Consider the following 19,963-nt stretch of genomic DNA (forward strand, 5'->3'; position numbering starts at 1 on the left):
ATGAATTTGTTTTGTAACTTACATTTGCTTGTCTACTGTCTTCAAGGAGGAGCTTCTTTCTTTATTTTTTTTATGTATAAGATTTCTCCATCTCTTTAGGTTCTCTACGTGTAAGAGTACAAGACTGGCTTTTGCAGAACCATCACACTGCTCATTGTGGTGGTATCCAGATGAAGCTTTTGGAGAGTCTCAATGACTTTCCAGAAAGGTTCATTATTCATCACTATTTGGTTCAAAATTTCGATGATGAAGACTTGGATGCATGGGAACTTGAAGTGAGAAGATGGGCAAGAGTACTCTTTCTCGTTATCAAGGAAGAACATCAATTAGTACCTTTAGTAATGGTTTGCCTTCAACTTCACCCTTTATATGCTCAATTTTTTTGCTTTTACTTTTTATTCTTCTTTCTTTGTTGGTTGGTATAAATTTTAGTTTATAGAATGCAACTGAAAAAAAATTTAATCACATTTTTACTTAGATATTATTGGTTATACTCTTTCATATCAAAGTTTTAAATTGCAAGCACGAATACTCGTGTACTCTAATATGATATGTCTTTTATTGTATGGAAAATGAATGTTTGGATATCAAATTGAAAAAAAAAAAAGCTCTAATTTATTGTCTATCTTGGTCCTTTGTTGGTTCTCATTCTTTTCATCTATCTTATCCTGTTAGGATGTTGGTGTTATTCTCTTCCATAATGTCTGTGCTTTGTTGAACATCTGAAATCTTAGTTGCTGCATTTTGTCTAGTTGAAGAGCTTCATCACTTCTGTTTTCCATGAAAAATGTTCTGCAGGTTGACTGATTTGCATAGGTATCGGTTTTGATTTTAGTTTATATGTTGATGCTGGCATTCTTTTTGAAATATCATTTGTTCGTTTTGCCCACCAGGAGTTTGACATTTTATTTATGTTGGATTGTACAGTTTATACAAAATCATGGAACAAATATTTGTAAACAAAATAAACATTCAGAGTGGATACCTGTGAAGTTTCTTACCCTCATATTGGGCTTGATTCAAGAGATCCAGATGATGCAAAGCAGAACTTCTAAACGTGGTGTCAAAATTCAAGCCAAATCTGAAACAGGTGGCCTGCTGGAGACAGGGGAGCAATTAAGTAATGCTGAAGCTTCAAACATTTACAAGATGTTCACTGATCCTTTACTGCTTATATTGGTATTTGTGCCTTCTTAAGTTTTTATCAAATGATGAGCATTGCATATAATATTTTTTTTTAAACAAAAGAGCTGTACATAGATGTTTTGTTTGGCATGTAGGAGGAAGTCGTGTCCTTTGCCAACTCCTCTTGTTCCATATTTTCATCTAGTTCTGACATGGAGGACAAGATTCTGCCTAGTTCTGTGAGGGGAAAACTTGGAGGTCCTAGTCAACGACGATTATCAAATTCTTTGACAACTGCTGTATTACAAGCTGTATGTTCCATTCTATTATTAGTTTCATTAATTGATTTCTTCGTAAGAACTATTTTTAAGCTTTTGTTGTCAAGCACATTAATGTGCCTCACCCCCTTTCACCCCAAAAAAGATCATTCAATTCACTAGATGAATCCTTCCTAGGCTTTTCATAGAAACCTTTTGAAATGATTGCATTATGTGCTCATTAATTGCTCTCGCTGTCCATTTCTCATTTATAAATATCTTCTTTTATTGTTGTCTATTCCTTTTTTTTATTGAAGTAGAAGGCCTAATTTGTTTCAATTTCATATGTATGAACAGACAATCTCCGTTAAAGCTGTTGCATGTATCTATGCCTGGTGTGCACAACTTAGAAGTGGCATTCTATTAAATTCTGCTTTAACTTTTGTGTGGAAATTCTTCTGTAACACTATTGCATCTCCAACTTGTAACTCTGAGGTAAGTTTTTGGTTATTCTTTTGCAAAATATGACCATTTTTTTTACATTTTATTTTCATTTTTAATAATTTGTTCTAACATATCACTGACTATGAGTACCTCAAATCAGACTGAAGCTGAAGTATGTCTTGCTGCATATGAAGCATTAGCTCCTGCTCTGAAAGCACTTGTCTCTGCATTCTGTCCTAAAACTTTGGGCCTTTTCAGGGAAAGTTGCAAGTCATTGCTACCTGCAATAGAAGTTGAACCTTGGTTAGATTCCTTTGTTCTTTCTTTTCTTCATAATATCAATGATCTTCTTGCCGTTGGATTCATGGCACGCACTAGGCGTGCAGTTTTGCTTAATTGGAAGGTAATACTTATTTGTTAAATTTAACTTTGCTTTATTCTTTTTCATTTAGTTTGGTGTTTAAACTCATTTGCAGTCATAATGTTGATCCTGATGGAATCCAGAAATTCGATGACATAGATAATAACTTTTTTTTTTCTTTGTGTATCTATAATATTTTTTAAATTCATATTCTTTTTCCCTTCTAATTTTGCCTTAAATGTGCATAGATAATAACTTAAAATGTCTGTGTGTATATCTATAATATTTTTCAAATTCATGTTCTTTTTCTAGTTTTGCCTTTTGTAAATATATATATATATATATTGCATGAAAATCTTTAAATATTTATGTTGAAATTAGTAAAAGAGATATGCTTCTTAATGCATTTATTTTCATAGCGTAATGGAGAGTTCAACTTGCATTAGTATAAGTTTTGAATTCTAATGTCAGCCAATCACTAAGTTCCAGTTCAGATGAATTTTTAAGTTTTACACATTTTATTATCCTTGCTTCTGTATAGTGTAGTATTCAAACATTTACTATTGTGGCCAATACAAAATCATGATTAAAAGAAAAATTCTTTTCGCACTACTTTTAAGATTCTTATTTGAAACTATATTTGTCTATAATGAGCTGTTCTATACTTTTAATTTGAATTTTTATAGAGGATAAAATTTTCCAATTCAAATATTCTTGGAAAACGAGTTTGGTAAAATTTTTATTTCTAAAATACTAGAAAGTATTAATTTTAAGGTTTTGAGAGGTAAAATTTTCTACTCGCATATAAAGGTTTCATACAATGAGTTTTTTTTTTTTTTGGCCGGAGGTGTGAAGTTTGTCTGAGAGGGTGTTTTTCTTTCAGCTTTTAACTAATACATATTCAAGTTCATTATTAGTAGTAACAAATTCATAAATCTGAATACTAAGTGTTTTGTGATTGATTCAGTGGGTTTGCTTAGAATCTCTACTCTCTATTCCTTACTATGCTTTTGAGAGTAAGCTTCAACTGGAGTATGGCAACCTTTTCTTCTCAGATTCTGTTGTTAGACACATTTTTACTGAGATTGTTGAGAGGTAAGAAACTTACTGACCTTAATTCTGTCATTGCTCATGCTAGAAGTTGGTTGCATGTTGAATATCTTGCAGTATTTTGTTGCCAATTATGCTAGTTTTGGTTAGACTGCTAAATTTATAGTTTGGATCTTTTTACTCTGGGATTATTCAGATGCTTACACCTGTATAAACACATATATTGTACCAGCATATTTGTAGTAACCAAAATGTGCTTCTATATAAACATTTATTTGCACAACATGCACTTGGACACATATTGCTTTATTTTTTACATGTTATATATGGGATTGGATGTTTCAAATATTTGTTAAATCTGAAGGTGAGTCATTTAGCAGTTCTTGTTTCAGGTTGTCTAGTTCTCTTCACTTCTTTTTTTTTCCTCCATGGATAAGATGCTAAAATGGAGACTCTTTTATTTTTTTTATTTCTTCTTAAATAACCTTGCAGTCTTGAGAATGCTGGGGAGGGTTCTGTTTTACCCATGTTGAGATCTATCAGATTGGCCTTGGTGCTATTTGCTTCAGGAAGATTATCTTCGGTTGGTTCCAGATGCACTGGTGTAGATTCTCAGGTGAATTTTTGTCTGTGCATTTTGAGGTAACCTTGTGCATAGTGTGGTGCAACAGTCACGATTGATTGGGATGGTGCTATGTCTACACTATTTTGAAATATTAAGATTGAGATTTTAATTTGGTTATCATTCTTGCACTTTTTATGCGTGTAAAGCTATTTATTTGCATGGGCTTATTTCAGGCAGGTTGAACACCCAGTTACACTATCGTGGAACATGATTATTCATTACCGAGGTCTTTCAATGGGCTACAGAGGCAGGGAGTGGTTTTATCTTGAAGTGATAATAGAGGAGAATGTTACTGAAGAAATCTCTAGAATAAAACTATTTTATTCTTCAATATTTTTCTATTACAATACTAGAATTGCATGAAAATATATAGGCTAAAGACTGGATATTCTCAGCCTTAAAACCCAAGATTTTCATGCATTAAAATAGCTAATTAAAGGAGAAATTTACTCTCTACACATAATAGGAAAATATCTAATGGATTTGGTGTAATTACCCAAATCACTCCTTATTCTAAAAATAAGAGACTTGACTAAAATAGATAAAGTCAACTAATTGAGGAATAATGAAGATTAGATTTCTACACTCCATTTCAAGCTAGGTGGTAGATGTCAACCATGCCCAACTTGGACTTCAGATTCTCGAAATTGTTTCGAGAGAAAGCTTTAGTGAGTATGTCTACAATTTGGAGCAATGTGGGAGTATAAACTAATCTAACAATTCCTTCTTCTATCTTCTCTATGATGAAGGGAAAATCAATCTCTACATGTTTAGTCCCATCATGATTAACAGGATTCTTTGCTATACTTATGGCAACTTTGTTTTCGCAGAATATCTTCATGGATTCTTTTGTAGAGACCTTTAACTTCCCTAGCAACCTTTCTAGCTAAATTCTCTCACATATGCCATGAGACATAGCTTTAAACTCAGCTTCCGCACTACTTCTAACCACCACAGATTGCTTCTTGCTTCGCCAAGTAACCAAATTTTCTCACACATAGGTACAATAACCAATAGTTGATCTTTGGTCAGTAATAGATCCAGCGCAAACAGTATTAGTGTAAATTTCAACATTTCGGCGTGATGTCTTCTTAAAAAATAACCCTTTGCCAGGACTCTTTTTTAGGTACTGTAAGATTCGACACATAGCCCTAAAGTGTTGCTCGGTTGGGTTGTTCATGAATCTACTTACCATGCCAACCGAAAAACTGATATCTGGACTTGTATGAGAGTGGTAGATGAATTTCCCAACTAGTCTTTGATATCTGCCCTTATCTGTTGGTGGACTTCCTTCCATTCCTACCTTATTCATTGTGTCCATAGGGTTGTTAGTAGGTTTGTATCCAAGCATTCTAGTTTCCTAGTACATCTAGGACATACTTACGTTGTGAAACAGAGATGTCATTCCCTGAGCAAGCTATCTCCATGCCAAGAAAATATTTGAGGTGTCCCAAATCTTTGATTTCAAATTCTTTGGCTAGGAGGTTCTTTAGGTTGCTAATTTCTTCCACAATCTCCAGTAAGAATAATGTCATCCACATAGACAATAAGAATGGCTATTTTTTCTTCATGTGAATATTCGACAAACATGGTGTGATCGGTCTAGCATTGTGAAAAACCATACTTCTTTACCACTTTTGTTAGTCTATCAAACCATGCACATGGGGATTGTTTGAGTCCATATAAAGACTTTTGAAGTTTACATACCTTGCCAGAATTGTCTGGGTTTTTGAATCTTGGAGGGATTTTCATGTAAACTTCTTCTAGGTCGCCATTAAGAAATGCATTTTTGACATCTATTTGGTGAAGTGACCAATCTAGATTTGCTGCCAATGATAATAACACTCAGATTGAATTAAGTTTAGCAACTAAAGCAAATGTCTCCTCATAGTCAACACCATAAAATTGAGTAAATCTTTTTGCAACAAGGTGAGCTTTGAATCTGTTAATACTTCCAACTACTTTGTGCTTGACAGTAAAAATCCATTTACACCCAACTGGATTTTTCCCTTTAGGTAATTCTGAAATCTCCCATGTTTTGTTCTTTTCTAGGGCCCTGATTTCTTCCAAAACAGCCATCTTCCATTTTGGTTGCATGATTGCTTCATGAATATTATTGGGAATTCGCATATTGTTTAGTGTGGTAACAAAAGCCCGACAACTAGGTGATAAACTTTCATAAGAAACCACATTATAGGTTGGGTGTTGATTATATGATCTCATACCTTTCTTTAAAGCAATCGGATGATCAAGATCATCAAAAGATTCAATTGATTCAATTGAATCAGATACAGCAAAAGTCTTACCTGTGTTGGTTTCAAATATCTCTAGAATCAGTTCAAATTCTTGGCTTTGCTTTGAAGGTGTACATTCTCCTAGATCCTTCTGAGTTTTATGTCTTCCTGAATAGACAATCAATTCTTTGTTTGTTTTCCCTTGTGTGGACTTCGGGCTTGGAGGATTGGGTTAAATGTTTTGGACTTGAAAGGAGTTGGAGAAGTGTTTGGTGGTTCGGTAATAGGATCTTCCCAAAGCTAATATTCTCGTGTGATTTGATTCTCCCCCTGAATAGCAATTTTGGGAAAGTAAGGTTGATTTTAAAAAAAGGTAACATTCATGGTATGGCAGAATTTCTTTGTTACTATTGAGTAACACTTGTATCCTTTTTTATTCTGGGAGTATCCAAGAAATATGCATTTGATGGATTTGGGATCTAATTTACTTTGGTTTTGTTGGCTGGTAAGAACAAATGCAGTGCATCCAAACACTTTAATGGGAATAGACAAGATGATTTGAAGGTGAGGATAGGAACTGAGAAGGGATTGGCAAGGGCTTTGAAATTTCAGGACTCGAGAAGGCATTTTGTTTGTAAGATATGTAGCGGTAAGAACAGCCTCACCCCAAAAATGCTTAGGTACATAGCTAGCCATCATGAGGGATCTTGCAACTTCCAACAAATGTCAATTTTTTCTTTCAGCAATGCCATTGTACTGATGAGTATCAATACGAGCTTTGATGAATTATACCATGCTTCATTAGATATGATCCAAGGATTGAATTGTAGTATTCTTTCCCATTGTTAGTTCTCAACACTTGGATTTTGGTTTTAAATCGAGTTTAGATCATATTGTTGAAGTTTTGGAATAGCTGGTCCACTTCTGATTTTTCCTTCATAAGGAATACCCAAGTTACCGTGATGTGATCATCAATAACTGTGACAAACCATTTAGAATCAGTGATGCTATTTACGCTGGAGGGACCCCAAATGTCGTTGTGTATCATTAAAAAAGGATGGGATGATTTGTGAGGTTGATTAGGATATGTGGCATGAGAATGTTTCGATAGTTGGCAAACTTCTCATTGAAAGTTGTTAGGATTTTTATTCAATAATAAGGGAAACAACCTTTTAAGGTACAAAAAGTTTGGATGACCTAACCAATAGTGCCACAACATGATAGTACTATCTTTATTAGTATTGGAAGATAAAACCACACAAGAGGTCTTCTGATATTCTTTTTCAAAATCATTAGCTCTTAGGATATAGAGTCCTGCACACATCTTAGCATTACCAATCATCTTCCCCGAGTCTAAATCTTGAAATTCACTCATATTTCGAAGAAATTTAGTAACATACTTAAGGTCTCTTGTAAGTTTGCTTATAGATAGTAGATAGCAACTTAGATTTGGGACAAACAAAATAGAATCAAGTGCTATCTCTTTGGAAATAATAACAGAACTTGTACCGGCCACTTTTGAAAGTGACCCATCAGCAATTCGAAATGTGAAGTTTTTATGACATGGGTTGTATTTACTGAATACAAATGCATCCCCGGTCATACGGTTTGAAGCTCTTGAATCCACAATCCATGAATTTGACTTCTCTAGTTTTACACTCAAGGCACTTAAAAAATTACCATTTTGTGCTAAAGAACCTATTCCAATAATGCTAGCTCTGGGGTTAGAGGTAACCTCCCACACCGGGCTCTCCTTTCCGCTGCCATGCTGGACTCCAAGTGAAAATTTTCAAAGGTTCAGATCGCGTTCTAATATCATGAGGAAATCTCTAGAATAAAACTATTTTATCCTTTTATATTTTTCTATTACAATACTAGAATTGCATGAAAATATATAGGCTAAAAATTGGATATTCTCAGCCTTAAAACCCAAGATTTCCATTTATTAAAACGGCTAATCAAGGAGAAATTTAATCTCTACACATGATAGGAAAATATCTAATGGATTTGGTGTAATTACTCAAATCACACCTTATTCTAAAAAAAAAAGAGACTTAACTAAAATAGATAAAGTCAACTAATCCAAGTAATAATGAAGATTAGCTTTCCACAGATACAAATTCTAGACAAAATTCCCCTGCCTTGAATTTATAAACACTAAAATATTATTTTTGTTAGCAAAGGTGGCTTCAAAATTAATTTGATATTTTGTGAGGAAGATCATGGTTTTAGTAATCTGTGTGCGTGTCAGAGATGACTAGTAGACAGAGTCATGCTATGCCTCAATGTATGACATTCATCTGTGTTCTTTCCATCATTTTTCTTTTTTGTGTGCATTATTTTTATTTTCATTTGTTAAAGGGGAGTAATTTTATTTTAGGGTATGCGCCTTTTGAATAATGGAATTTGCTTCCACTAATTTAGCATGCAGAATTGATTCCTCAAGCATATAATCAAATGCTAAACTCTAAGTATTATCAGCCTTTTCTTTTTTGTTTTCAATTTCTGAAGATATTATCACTTGTGTCTGTCGTTTGTAATCTTCACTGATATTTTCTTTATTTTTCTCTTTGTAAATTGCATTTTGATATTGCCACTTTTTTTTTTTGTATGCCTTGTATTCATAAATTTAAACATCTTACTGTAAATGCTAAGAAAATAAGAATGTGTAGGGCTACTGAGGAGTATCAATTCTTCCAAAACATTTGCCTTTTACCATCTCAGTCTCATAATATGTTTGTTTGATCGGAAGAAGCTAATTCACATATTGTCTCATGACTTGATGTAGATGATTTGGCGCTTGGTTCGTTCCTCTTGGATATTGCATGCCAGCTGCAACAAGCGGAGGGTTGCACATATTGCAGCACTTTTATCTTCTGTCTTGCATCCTTCCTTGTTCAGTGATGGGGACATGCATGTTACTGATAATGAACCTGGGCCCCTGAAATGGGTGTGTGGTTTCTCTCTTTTGTGTTTGCGTGTTTGCATGAATGTACGGATGTTGGTGTGAGTGAGCGTAAGGGGGTGTTTATTGTGCACATGCTTTGTCTTTGTATGTGGTGGTTCTATAGGACTATATCATCTTTGTCTTTACATCAATGGTGCAGTTTGTTGAAAAGCTTCTGGAGGAGGGCACAAAAAGTCCCCGGACGATTCGTCTTGCAGCTTTACATTTGACAGGGCTCTGGCTCTCAAATCCAAGGACCATAAAATACTACATAAAAGAACTGAAGCTGCTAACACTCTATGGCTCTGGTATTGTCTCATGCTTGTCCACTTTCTGGGTCATTCATGTTATTTATTATTTTCTTTTTTTGGTACATAATGTTTTTTATTTAACTTGCCTTATACATAAAAATAATGTATGAATCTGAAATTTTCTCCTCCAGTTGCTTTTGATGAGGATTTTGAAGCTGAGTTAACTGAAAACCATGGTGCAAAAAGTGAAGTTACATTATTGGCCAAAATCCCAGACTCTGAATTGACTGAAGTAACCTCTTCAATTTATTGTCTCATTGTGTCCATAAAATTCAATAGTTTTCATGATACTTATAAAAAAAAATTAAATATTGCCCTTTGGCCCAAACATAATGTTTTGTTTTGCAATATCTTTATTTATTATCTTATGTATTAGGGTTTCTAAATACGTTTAAAAGAAACACATTTGATTTTGTAAAATTTCTATGCTCTTTCTGGAGATTATACTCTGAAATTATTTAATATTCTCTAACTGTTTGATCATCTTGGAGGAACTTTATGTCTAGACTTTCCATAGGTTTGGTGGGCATATATGGATTGCATGCTACTGGGCATTTAGTAAAATTTTTCTTGTGGTGGTTTTCTTCATTTCCATTGCTTTCTTTGAGTTATTGAATATATCAACTTCTCTTTATAGGCATTTATCAACACAGAGTTGTATGCACGTGTGTCTGTAGCAAATCTCTTTTACAAGCTGGCTGACTTGACTAATAAGGTGGGATCACCAAGTGGAAATGAAGATTGCCAGGCAGCCTTTGAATCTGGAAAATTCTTTCTGCTAGAGCTTCTGGATTCTGTGGTATTGTTCTTTTTTATCAACATCAATTGATTGTTATTCCACATTGTCAATGAAGTTAATATGTTCAACTAGCTAATTAACATAAGTCTGTAGCCTCTTATTAGACAATTAATAGGTTCTTGTTAGAGTAAACTGAGTTTGTTGACAATGTGAAACGAAGTTGCCAAAGGAGGAAGTAGGCTTATGTTTTACAATTTATTCTTGCATGAGTCTTGTGACTAATTTATAAGGTTGTTCTTAAGAGAAGTGTAGTGTATGTTTGTAGAATCCTATCACAAAATAATAATTTTTTTTTCCAATAATCATGTTATCACCCTCCTGAGCTTAGGGAGCATGTCTACAATCATGGTTAAATTCGCTGCATTATTTATTTAACCATTTACATCCAACTTGCATGAAAAGAAAGTACATTGTGCTGTTATGTATTCGTTGATAATAGCAAAATTTCCGCATCAAATTTTTGGGTTCTAGTTTTCATGGCATTCATTTATGATGCAGGTAAATGATAAGGATCTTGCAAAAGAGTTGTATAAGAAATACAGCGCGGTAACTGATACTTTTCTGTTTATTTTCCTTCGTTTTGGTTTTTTCACCAACTGAAATTGAGAATAATAAGTGAAGTAAACGTAGTGCAATAAGATGTAAAACATTGAATGAAGGAATTTTTAACTGTAGTTTGGTTCTCCGTCATTCTAGGAGTTTTCTGTTGATGATGCATGAAGTATGAGGATATATGTATTGAAATTTTGTTACATTTAAATAATGAAAAGTTGCAAATGATTAAATGTTGTATTTGTTCAAATGTTTGTCATACGTTTAAGTGTAGGTTCCTATTTCGATCTTTTAAGCTTTATTACAATGGTTATTATCTGTCCTGTCATTTTTAAACAGATCCATAGGCGAAAAATACGTGCTTGGCAGATGATATGTGTTCTGTCACAATTTGTTGATGATGACATAGTTGGAGAAGTCATACATTGCTTGAACATAGCTCTCTATGTAAGTAACTGCTGCTTCTTTAGAAAAATCTAATAGTTCGGTCGTGTATTGTTTGCAATGTGATCTGAAGTTTCATAATATGATGAGTTCAGCAAGTTGTTTTGGAGAGAATCAGGTAATTTTCTGGTTTTGATAGAAATTTCATGAAAGCTTTCCTCAAATAATTGTTTCTGAACGTCTGCTCCATGTGTGTATTCAGAATTTTTAGTTTCCCCTACTTTCAAATGGCAGAGTGCTTCTATTTGGTGCTGACAGGTTGCTGTTAGGTTTTTCCATAAATTATGCCATGTTTACACATGAATGCTTCTTGTTTTGCATCATGTCACTAGTATGTGTACTTACTGTCTAATTTTTGATTCTACAGATCTGATGATGTGATTTAGTTGGTTTGACCAAGGGATTAATGGGAAATGTTATATTGATAATTTAATTGTCTGCTTTATATGTGATTTCTTTTCGTTCGACTTTTCTAAGCAACGGGCATTTACTGTTTTACTCACAACCTTGTGAACACATATACATGATTTTTTTTACTACCTAGAATAAATGTTCTGTGAGTACAGCTTGCTACATACTGACTCATACTTGCCATTGTCAGAGTTTGTAGAGTTTAGTGACAATTTTAACTCAATGTGCCTGAATGGTCTTTAATTATTTGACTTTGGATTGCGTAAAAATGTTCAAGCATAACTATATTAATAGAATCTTTGTAGTTCAATGGTTTTTATTTTATTTTATAGTTTTGTTGATCTTCACTGATTTGCTTCTCATGTCTCTTTTGCAGAGAAACAACTTACCCTCTGTTCGCCAGTACTTGGAAACATTTTTAATTAATATTTACTTGAAGTTTCCATATTTGGTAATGCATTTTCTTTATTACAAGGGACACATCTTCAATTTGTTTACAAAGAAAGCTTAAACTTCATGCATGGGATGTGTGGAGAAACACACATGCTCCAAAATTCTACATGACTGAGGTGTCAAATATCTGTTAAAGTGGGAGCAAAACAAGCCTGTCCACACACATTCACAAAAAGAGGCCTCTTAAGAATTTTAACTATTTTGGTATGACATCATTTGCTAAAAGCTTGAATGATGCTATTGCTATATAGAAGGAATAGCCACATTTTTCTAAGTCATCTTTGAATCTTTATTACTTGACAAAGAATGGAACTGACAAAATGTTCCTGGCTTCTATTAACTTAATAGGTATTGCTGAGTCATTCAGCTGGTTTTATTGATTCTTATAATTATATCGCAGGTTTCAGAGCAATTGGTTCCCATATTACAAGATTATGACATGAGACTTCAGGTAAATATTGCAATAAGAATAACTGAGCTTCCTCTGCTTAAAGTTTTGTTCAGAGTGTAGATTTCACAAGTTCTAATTGTTTGAAGTTGCAACAACTTTCATCCCATATTTAGAAACCCTTTTTAGTCATTGCTTTTCGAGAATCTTGGGAAATTTACCATACAATCTTGATGGCTTAGTATCTATGAAGAATGATTTATATGGCTTGAGTGATTACAGATTATATGCAGCATGTTCTATACTATATATACAGATAGAAAAGCATCTACCTCTTTCACAAATGCACACACAGGGACACATGCACGTGCACACAGCTAAGCCTTTAAACAATTTTCCTAGTCTAGTTAGATGCAGTGATACTTATTGTAGGTGGGAAATATTAACTATTTCTTTCACTTATTTACATTCTGGATTTTTGTGGTGTATGCAAATTTAGTACTGCTGCTGTATGCATACTGTATTAAGCTTTATGCATCAAATGCAGGCGCTTTCTTCCTATGTGTTCATAGCAGCTAATGTGATCCTCCATGCTTCTAAAGAGATTCAATTCAGGCATTTAGATGATCTACTTCCTCCCATACTTCCATTGTTAACCTCACATCATCATAGCTTACGTGGCTTTACACAGGTCAGTTTCATGGAAGTTGATGAGTGCCACATTCTAAATTTTGATTGTCTTTGCTTGTTAAAGCATTTTTCATTTTTGAAATTCTTTTGCAGATTTTGTTACACCAAGTATTTTGCAAAATTTTTCCTCCCATGAATCCTAGAAGCTCTGAAACTGTACCTTTGGAAAAAAGGTGCTTTGAGGATTTGAAATTATACCTGGCAAAGAACTCTGATTGCATGCGGTATGTTATTTATCTACATTTTCCTGTATCATACATTTGGCAACTTTGCGATTCTAAGAACTTTGCACAATGAAAAAGCTGCTTCCAGAAGTTTTGTCAATTAAATTTCATTTGCAATGTTAAATGTTAAGTTAATGACCATCATTAAATTTTTACCATTTCTCTGGCCATTTGACAAGGTTAAATAAATAGATGGATGGTATTAGTACAGAAAGAGAGATGGTAGCCTTTAATAAAGTTTAGTGATTAGAAAGTGCAACAATATTGGATGTATGAGATTGCAGTGCAATACTTTAGATGTCTGCATTACATGCTGCTGCCAAGTTATATATTTAATGTTTAAACTGCCCTTGACATGTTGATTTGGTTGCCTCTCAGCTTGCGAGCTTCTATGGAAGGTTATCTTGATGCTTATAATCCAAAAACCTCTGTTGCACCTGCTGGAATTTTTGTTAGCCGGGTAGAGGTATGGGATTTCATAAATGCAGCTGGCTAACTTTTGAAATTTTTGGAAAATGAAGAGTTAGTTTCTCAATTCCAAGTTGGGCTTTCTGAAAATTTTTTTTAATGAATGAATTATCCAGCAGATAAATGCCTTTTTTTTTTCTCTCTTGATCCAATTGATAAAGTAGATTATGATTGATGTTCATTGGATAAAATGCTATTGGTGGAAGAAATTTCTTTCTTTCGTGAGGGTTTGCAAATTACTGTGGCTCTGTAATTAACTTAACCTGTTGACAGTCATTTTCTTCCTGAAATTAGGAGTTTTTATGGGAATAATCAGGGTTGCAAAATTACTTGTTGCATGTTGATTGTGAGCTGTGAGCTCAAAAAGTTAATATGAGGAGGCGTGTATTCTTTCATTACAGTTTTGCTTCTCAGAATACCTTTTTTTTTTTTTTCTCTTTTTCTTTTTACTCCCCTTTTCCTTGTATGGTAAAAAATGCAGGAATTGGAGTTTGAATGTGTTCCAACATCCCTCATGGATCAAGTGCTCACCTTTCTAAATGTAAGCAGTTGTAAGCTTCTATTGCTTTTTCATGCTTGGTTGATCTAATTTTCTGTTACTGCAGGATGTGAGGGAAGATCTGAGATGTTCAATGGCAAAGGATACAGTGACAATCAAGAATGAGAGTCTAAATATGGGTGAAAGTCCTGGATCAATTGAGAAACAGTCTACTGCTTGTGAAGAGAAATTGTTTACTGAGTTGCCGAAAGATGCTCATTTGGACTTCCAGAAAAAGATTACTTTCCCTAAGCATGAGAAGCAGGACATGGATTCCAGTTCATTACTGGGCAAGGGAGAAATGTACATGCAATTTCTAGGTATGTATTAACTTTTAGAAGTAAATTATTTGAAGGTTAAAGTTCTTAACAGTTTGTTGACACTGTATTCGTGAAATTGCATGTTTTGGGCTGCATTGCAATAGAACTGATGATGTTTGAGTTTTTACCCCTTCTATCCCTTTCTTCTTTTGATAAACAAATGTTTTAATTGCTCTATTGCGTCAATAATAATGTGCAAAAGCAGAAATGGAAAATGAAGATGATCTTCTTGATCAATTGTTAAAGTCTAGAAGCTTGGCTATGGAAAGGATTAGAGGAAACCGACAGCATATTATCCTAGTAGCATCATTGCTCGATCGTACACCCAACCTTGCTGGACTGGCACGTACTTGTGAGGTATGTTATGCTGGTTATTAAGTTATATTTCTAAATGCTTAGTGGCTTAATTCTTATTTAATATGTCTTCTTATTTAGATGTTAGTATTGGCATTTATTTAGCATGCCTTCTGCTCATGCAAACACACCCAATTGTTGTTCCTTTCAGGTTTTTAAAGCATTGGGATTAGCTGTTGCAGATGCAAAAATAGTACATGACAAACAGTTTCAACTCATCAGGTTTTGATAGATAACTGTCATTTGTTCTGTAACTCTTTATATAACCCATATTTGCTTGGCTTTTATCATATAAGACTAAAAAGAGGCTGCTTCACGTTAGGTGAATGGTTGGGTTCTTCAGGCACTAGCGTTACAATCTGCTCTTTGTAAAACATTATAGATTTTAATGTATCATAATTTTGGAATTCATGATTATAAAGCAGGAGCATGGGATTGGATTCAAAGTTTTAGAGTGCATATAACACATGATTTTCCTATACCTTTAATTGAAAGCTTCAGTTTTGCCTGTCAGAGCTTGAATAAAAGTATGGTTCCATGATTCTGAGGTGGTTCTAATATCAGACCTTAATGTTTGAATGGCCTTTTGTTTGTCAGATTTATTACGGAATCAGATAGATCAACTTGTCTTCTGCTGGAAACTTTGGTTTCCATAATTTGATTCCATTGTGCTATTTAGTGTTTTAAGACCATTGGACCATATGCAAGTATTTTTAAAAATATATTGATTTTAACTTCGGCTATCAATCGCTCACATTATTTGTGCTCTGCAGTGTGACAGCAGAGAAGTGGGTTCCTATCATAGAAGTGCCAGTAAATAGTGTGAAACAATTCTTGGAGAAAAAGAAGCGTGAAGGTTTCTCAATCTTGGGATTAGAGCAAACTGCAAACAGTGTACCTCTTGATCAGTATATCTATCCCAAAAAGACTGTAAGTTGTCCTTTAAAGCACAAATTAATTTAGCAATTTGCTATTAATTATTTTTTCCTTTCTTAATGCTTGCTTTGAATTATGTTTCTCTAGACTGATAAAATATTAAGAAAGTTTAATATTTTAACCATAGTCCAGGTGTTATTTCAACATTTCCATGTGGACCTTTATGCTTGCATTTTGAGTTTACATCAGCTCTCCATTTACTAAAAAATTTACTAGTGACTTTAATTGATGCTGAGGGAATTTAAGCAAAACTCCCCGTTTTATTATTTTGCTAGGTCTTGGTTCTGGGGCGTGAAAAAGAGGGTATACCTGTGGACATAATCCATATGTTGGATGCTTGCATCGAGATTCCTCAGTTGGGGGTTGTACGATCACTTAATGTACATGTCAGTGGAGCCATTGCTCTTTGGGAGTATACTCGACAGCAACGATTATAATAGTTCACTACGCTTGAGGATATAATTTATAACTTGCAACTCTACTTGCCATTATATAGTTGACATCAGCAGTCTTCGATATCTTTATCCTTTCCATTGAATAGCTCTTTTTAAATGAAGAGCATATTTTACCAAATATCTTCAGCTTCTATTAGTCGGCCAATTGTATTTTTTTTTTGTTGTATTTGATTGTAATTTGATTATGTACTATTTTTGGGTGTTATGGCCATGGACCTCTCATTCTTCTTGATTTTAGCATTTCAGCTGAAGAAAGCAGGTTATGTACGTGAAATTATCAAGTCTCATGTATTTGTTTTTGAATCAAGTCTAGGTCAGGGATGCATTTGGTTGATTAACATCAACAGGAGCCTTCCAGATTTCCGGAACCATATGACTATTTTGATTATCATATTTGCGTGAATGTTTGCTCTCTTAATTCACTACACTGGCACTTGAAGAGATCAGACTTGGTGTTGTTCAGCTGAAACTCGCATGAAATGATCTTGTATTAAAAACGATAATTGTTGATCTCCTTGATTAAACTGGGATATTGGCATGATGAATATCCACATCTTTTCACTTTTAATTGAGTTTGAATTGCCATTGGGTTTTTTCCCCTTATCAGAATTATCTCTTTTTCTTTTGTTGTTAGGACTAATTCATCTTTACCATGATTTCTAGATTTTTCTCGTACCTGCCTATGCAGTTTATGCTCTAATGCCAGAGAGAATGTACGCCAGCATGATCAAGGTGGTTTGAAAATAACAGATACATGTATGGTTGTGTTCCATTGCATGAAACTAGTTTGCATCCCATCAACCATCTTTCCTACAATTTATAGACGGTTTGGGATATTTCTTCCTTGAGTCTCGAGTACATTTCGTACATAAGCAATACATCACCGTAACTGAACCGGTTCTCTTATGCCTTTCTCATATATTTTACTATTACTAACCAATTCATTTTCCCACCCTACTCTCTAGCTTAATGGCTAGTTGTGCATTTATAACATGCTTTGTTGGGCATTGGAGCTTACACCTCCCCCCTACCGTAGCACATTAGCTGGTTTATAACATAGTTTCATTAGGCATTGGAGGTTACATATCTTCCCTACTCTTTTAGCATAGTTTTTATCTATTACTCATCATTAGAAGTTCTGCATTTGCACTAATGTGACCTTGCAATATGCTGCAGAACGTTCAATGATCTATGTGGGAAGAACAAATGGACAAAAAAACTGCAATCCAACTAGTTATTCTTGGAATTCGTGTCATCCTGCCAGGTTGCTTGCCATTGCTTGTCATAAAAGGTTGTCTCTTCAATCAGCTTCTTGATGTTATCAAAATCCTCATTTTTCCTGATTAAAAGCACTCCCACAACAGCTACAAACAATAGGGTCTTGCAAAAGAAGTTGCCCATTTGGTCAACCAGACCTACTCCAGTCAAGCTATCAACCAGATATGCCATGAAGAACCCTATCATTGCCGCACGGCCTGCATAAAAAAAACTCATACCAATGAATTAAGGTTAAACAAGCCACTGTGTCAAAGATTAATCTGTCAAGAAAGAGAATAATATAGATTCTCACAAACCATTCACCAATTCAGCTTCAGGTAGATGGAACCTCTTCATCCATGCCCACCAAGGTATAATTGAAGTGTCAAACACTACAGGGTTATCATTACTGGTAGTTTCAGGATTATCCTGGAGCCATTTTCTCCGTCTGACCTCTGAGAAGGTGTTCAAGGAAGTTTGTTACAAACAAAGGATTCACAGAATCAACAGGAAATATTAGATTAGAATGTCAAATATAGCATATATATGCCTCAATGGATCCACCTTCCTTGAAATCAAGCAGAAATAAGATATAAGGGGCTGACACTAATAACCTATACCTGTTTTTTCCCTAATTAATTTCATTCACGAAGCTAATATATAAATTTAGTGAACATCAGGAATTTTCACGGGACTCCACAGGAACATCCTTTTCTGTTTAGATGTTATCTGAGTACAGATCCACTTATGGCTTTTCTCAGTAACACTTTGAACTACCATTCTTTCTCATACTAGCAATAGTTCTAACAACTACCATTCAGAAACTACAGTTCTTTCTCATACTATTGAGAACTCTTAACAACTACTTTTCAGAACTTTGAGAAAATATGGCCTTTCAGGGGATCTGTTTTTGAATCAATAATCAACCATTTCATCCATCTGCAATCAGTTAATTATTTGGGAACTCCACCACCATAATTCACAAGAAAATTCACAAGAATTGCAACGTTATTATACTATTGTGTTTTCTTGGGCAGAAAACAAGAAATGGTTACTTCCTCCGTGAAAATGGAATTAATAAACTGTCAAGAACCAATTAAATTAGAAATTACCAACGAAATTTTCAGAAAGAAAATCTTACCAGCATCAATAACAGCATCCCAGTCAGTGCTTCCATGTTTCTGAAACTGTTTCAAGTCCCAAGTTCCTCCAATCCACCTAGGATCCTCAAACTTGCCCAAAACCTCAACTTCTGAGCTCGTAGCAGCGCCTTTAGGCCCAGAAGACCCCTCCACGGCCTCTTCAAGTACTGGGTCTGGCTGCTTGGGTTTTGGGTCTTCAACAGCTGCAACTGAAGCTGAACCTCCAGCTCCATTGTCTGGTAAAACCTTGGGAGTGGAAACGAAAAGAAAGGGTCTCTTGAGAGGAAGAAAAAGAGTGGATTTGTGGGTGAAATGGGGTTTGACAGAGAAGGATGTTGGAGGAGGAGAAAACGAGGCCATGGATATGGACATTGATTTGTGTTTTTTGTTTCTTGAGGTTTGAGTTTTTTATGATATGATATAGTGATGAGCTTTTGTTTCTTTTCAGTTTCGGTTCAAGGCTGAGTTTCGTTTGTTTGGAGGTGGATGGGGTGTTCGAGGCTGTCAGCTATCCATCTTTTGACTTTAACATTAAATGAAGTTGGGAAGTTTTTTTTTTTTTGGGGGGGCGGCGGGAAGGGGGGGGGGGGGGGGGGTGTGTGGCTGATGCTTATTTTACAGTTAAACTTCTCGGTTCTTACATTATAAGATAAGATCATAGCCTTGCCCATTTTGGCAGAAATAGGCACCTCTTGCCCTTAAAAAAATCAATCTAAAATAAAAAGAAATAGGCTTGTAAAGTTATTATCATGTGTTTTCATATTCTTTAATTTGAGTAATAATGAATGCTGAATTTGAAAACCATTTTTTTCCTATTTAGATAGATACTAATATTTTCCATTTACTTATACCAATAGCATAAGCATATGGAAAAATCATAGATGTTAGGAGTTTATGCTTGTTTATTTATTTTTCTCTATTAATATCACATCAAATAGGTGAATGATAAATGTTACATTCATGCAACAGCATTAGAAAGTAGGTTTGAATATGACTAATTATAGAAATGATTTAATGCAACAGTAAATGCAAAGTAGATGCAAACTTTATTGATGAATTTTTACAAGTTGATGGAGAAAATATGAATTTTTTTCTATTTCTTTAATAAAAAAAAAAGGATTAACACAAGTAACTGTCCTATAAATTAGAACTTAGAATTATATAAACTTATTAAGAAG

General features: G+C 34.4%; 2 protein-coding genes across 8 annotated transcripts in view; one reads left to right on the forward strand and one right to left on the reverse strand.

The window, feature by feature from the left end:
* LOC111289259 (tRNA/rRNA methyltransferase (SpoU) family protein) overlaps positions 1-16,618 on the forward strand; it is a 28,947-nt gene extending 12,329 nt beyond the window's left edge. For 3 of the 7 annotated variants that reach the window (XM_022880142.2, XM_089767574.1, XM_022880148.2), the window contains 24 exons: positions 100-344; positions 928-1,179; positions 1,281-1,436; positions 1,740-1,877; positions 1,987-2,229; positions 3,155-3,282; positions 3,730-3,853; positions 8,885-9,046; positions 9,204-9,351; positions 9,486-9,586; positions 9,992-10,153; positions 10,652-10,699; positions 11,045-11,152; positions 11,937-12,011; positions 12,414-12,464; positions 12,949-13,092; positions 13,185-13,315; positions 13,694-13,781; positions 14,265-14,324; positions 14,389-14,641; positions 14,847-14,998; positions 15,147-15,217; positions 15,769-15,925; positions 16,207-16,618. In XM_022880142.2, coding sequence (XP_022735877.2) covers positions 100-344; positions 928-1,179; positions 1,281-1,436; positions 1,740-1,877; positions 1,987-2,229; positions 3,155-3,282; positions 3,730-3,853; positions 8,885-9,046; positions 9,204-9,351; positions 9,486-9,586; positions 9,992-10,153; positions 10,652-10,699; positions 11,045-11,152; positions 11,937-12,011; positions 12,414-12,464; positions 12,949-13,092; positions 13,185-13,315; positions 13,694-13,781; positions 14,265-14,324; positions 14,389-14,641; positions 14,847-14,998; positions 15,147-15,217; positions 15,769-15,925; positions 16,207-16,368 — 3,359 coding nt within the window. In that variant the 3' untranslated portion in view covers positions 16,369-16,618. The remainder of the gene's footprint in view (positions 1-99; positions 345-927; positions 1,180-1,280; positions 1,437-1,739; positions 1,878-1,986; positions 2,230-3,154; positions 3,283-3,729; positions 3,854-8,884; positions 9,047-9,203; positions 9,352-9,485; positions 9,587-9,991; positions 10,154-10,651; positions 10,700-11,044; positions 11,153-11,936; positions 12,012-12,413; positions 12,465-12,948; positions 13,093-13,184; positions 13,316-13,693; positions 13,782-14,264; positions 14,325-14,388; positions 14,642-14,846; positions 14,999-15,146; positions 15,218-15,768; positions 15,926-16,206) is intronic. The other 4 variants (XM_022880143.2, XM_022880144.2, XM_022880147.2 and 1 more) reach the window with 4 other exon arrangements.
* A 654-nt stretch (positions 16,619-17,272) lies between these two features.
* Positions 17,273-19,300, reverse strand: LOC111289261 (light-harvesting complex-like protein 3 isotype 2, chloroplastic). The gene is made up of 3 exons (XM_022880151.2): positions 18,785-19,300; positions 17,961-18,098; positions 17,273-17,861 (listed from the first exon to the last, which is right to left on the reverse strand). Exons 1-3 carry the CDS (start codon positions 19,155-19,157, stop codon positions 17,617-17,619), a joined length of 756 nt encoding a protein of 251 aa, XP_022735886.2. The 5' UTR covers positions 19,158-19,300; the 3' UTR covers positions 17,273-17,616.
* Positions 19,301-19,963: the final 663 nt, after the last annotated feature.

The sequence above is a fragment of the Durio zibethinus genome, chromosome 11, assembly GCF_047325235.1.
Source record: "Durio zibethinus cultivar Kanyao isolate XHJ-2024 chromosome 11, ASM4732523v1, whole genome shotgun sequence".
In the NCBI taxonomy this organism is placed as follows: domain Eukaryota; kingdom Viridiplantae; phylum Streptophyta; class Magnoliopsida; order Malvales; family Malvaceae; genus Durio; species Durio zibethinus.

Bases quoted from the DNA above. Each gene is read 5' to 3' on its own strand.
- LOC111289261 (XM_022880151.2), bottom strand. From the start codon at position 19,157: ATGTCCATATCCATGGCCTCGTTTTCTCCTCCTCCAACATCCTTCTCT. The intron at 18,099-18,784 runs GTAAGATTTTCT...ACACCTTCTCAG, and splicing joins GGATGCTGTTATTGATGCTG to AGGTCAGACGGAGAAAATGG. The intron at 17,862-17,960 runs GTTTGTGAGAAT...TTTTTTATGCAG, and splicing joins TGAAGCTGAATTGGTGAATG to GCCGTGCGGCAATGATAGGG.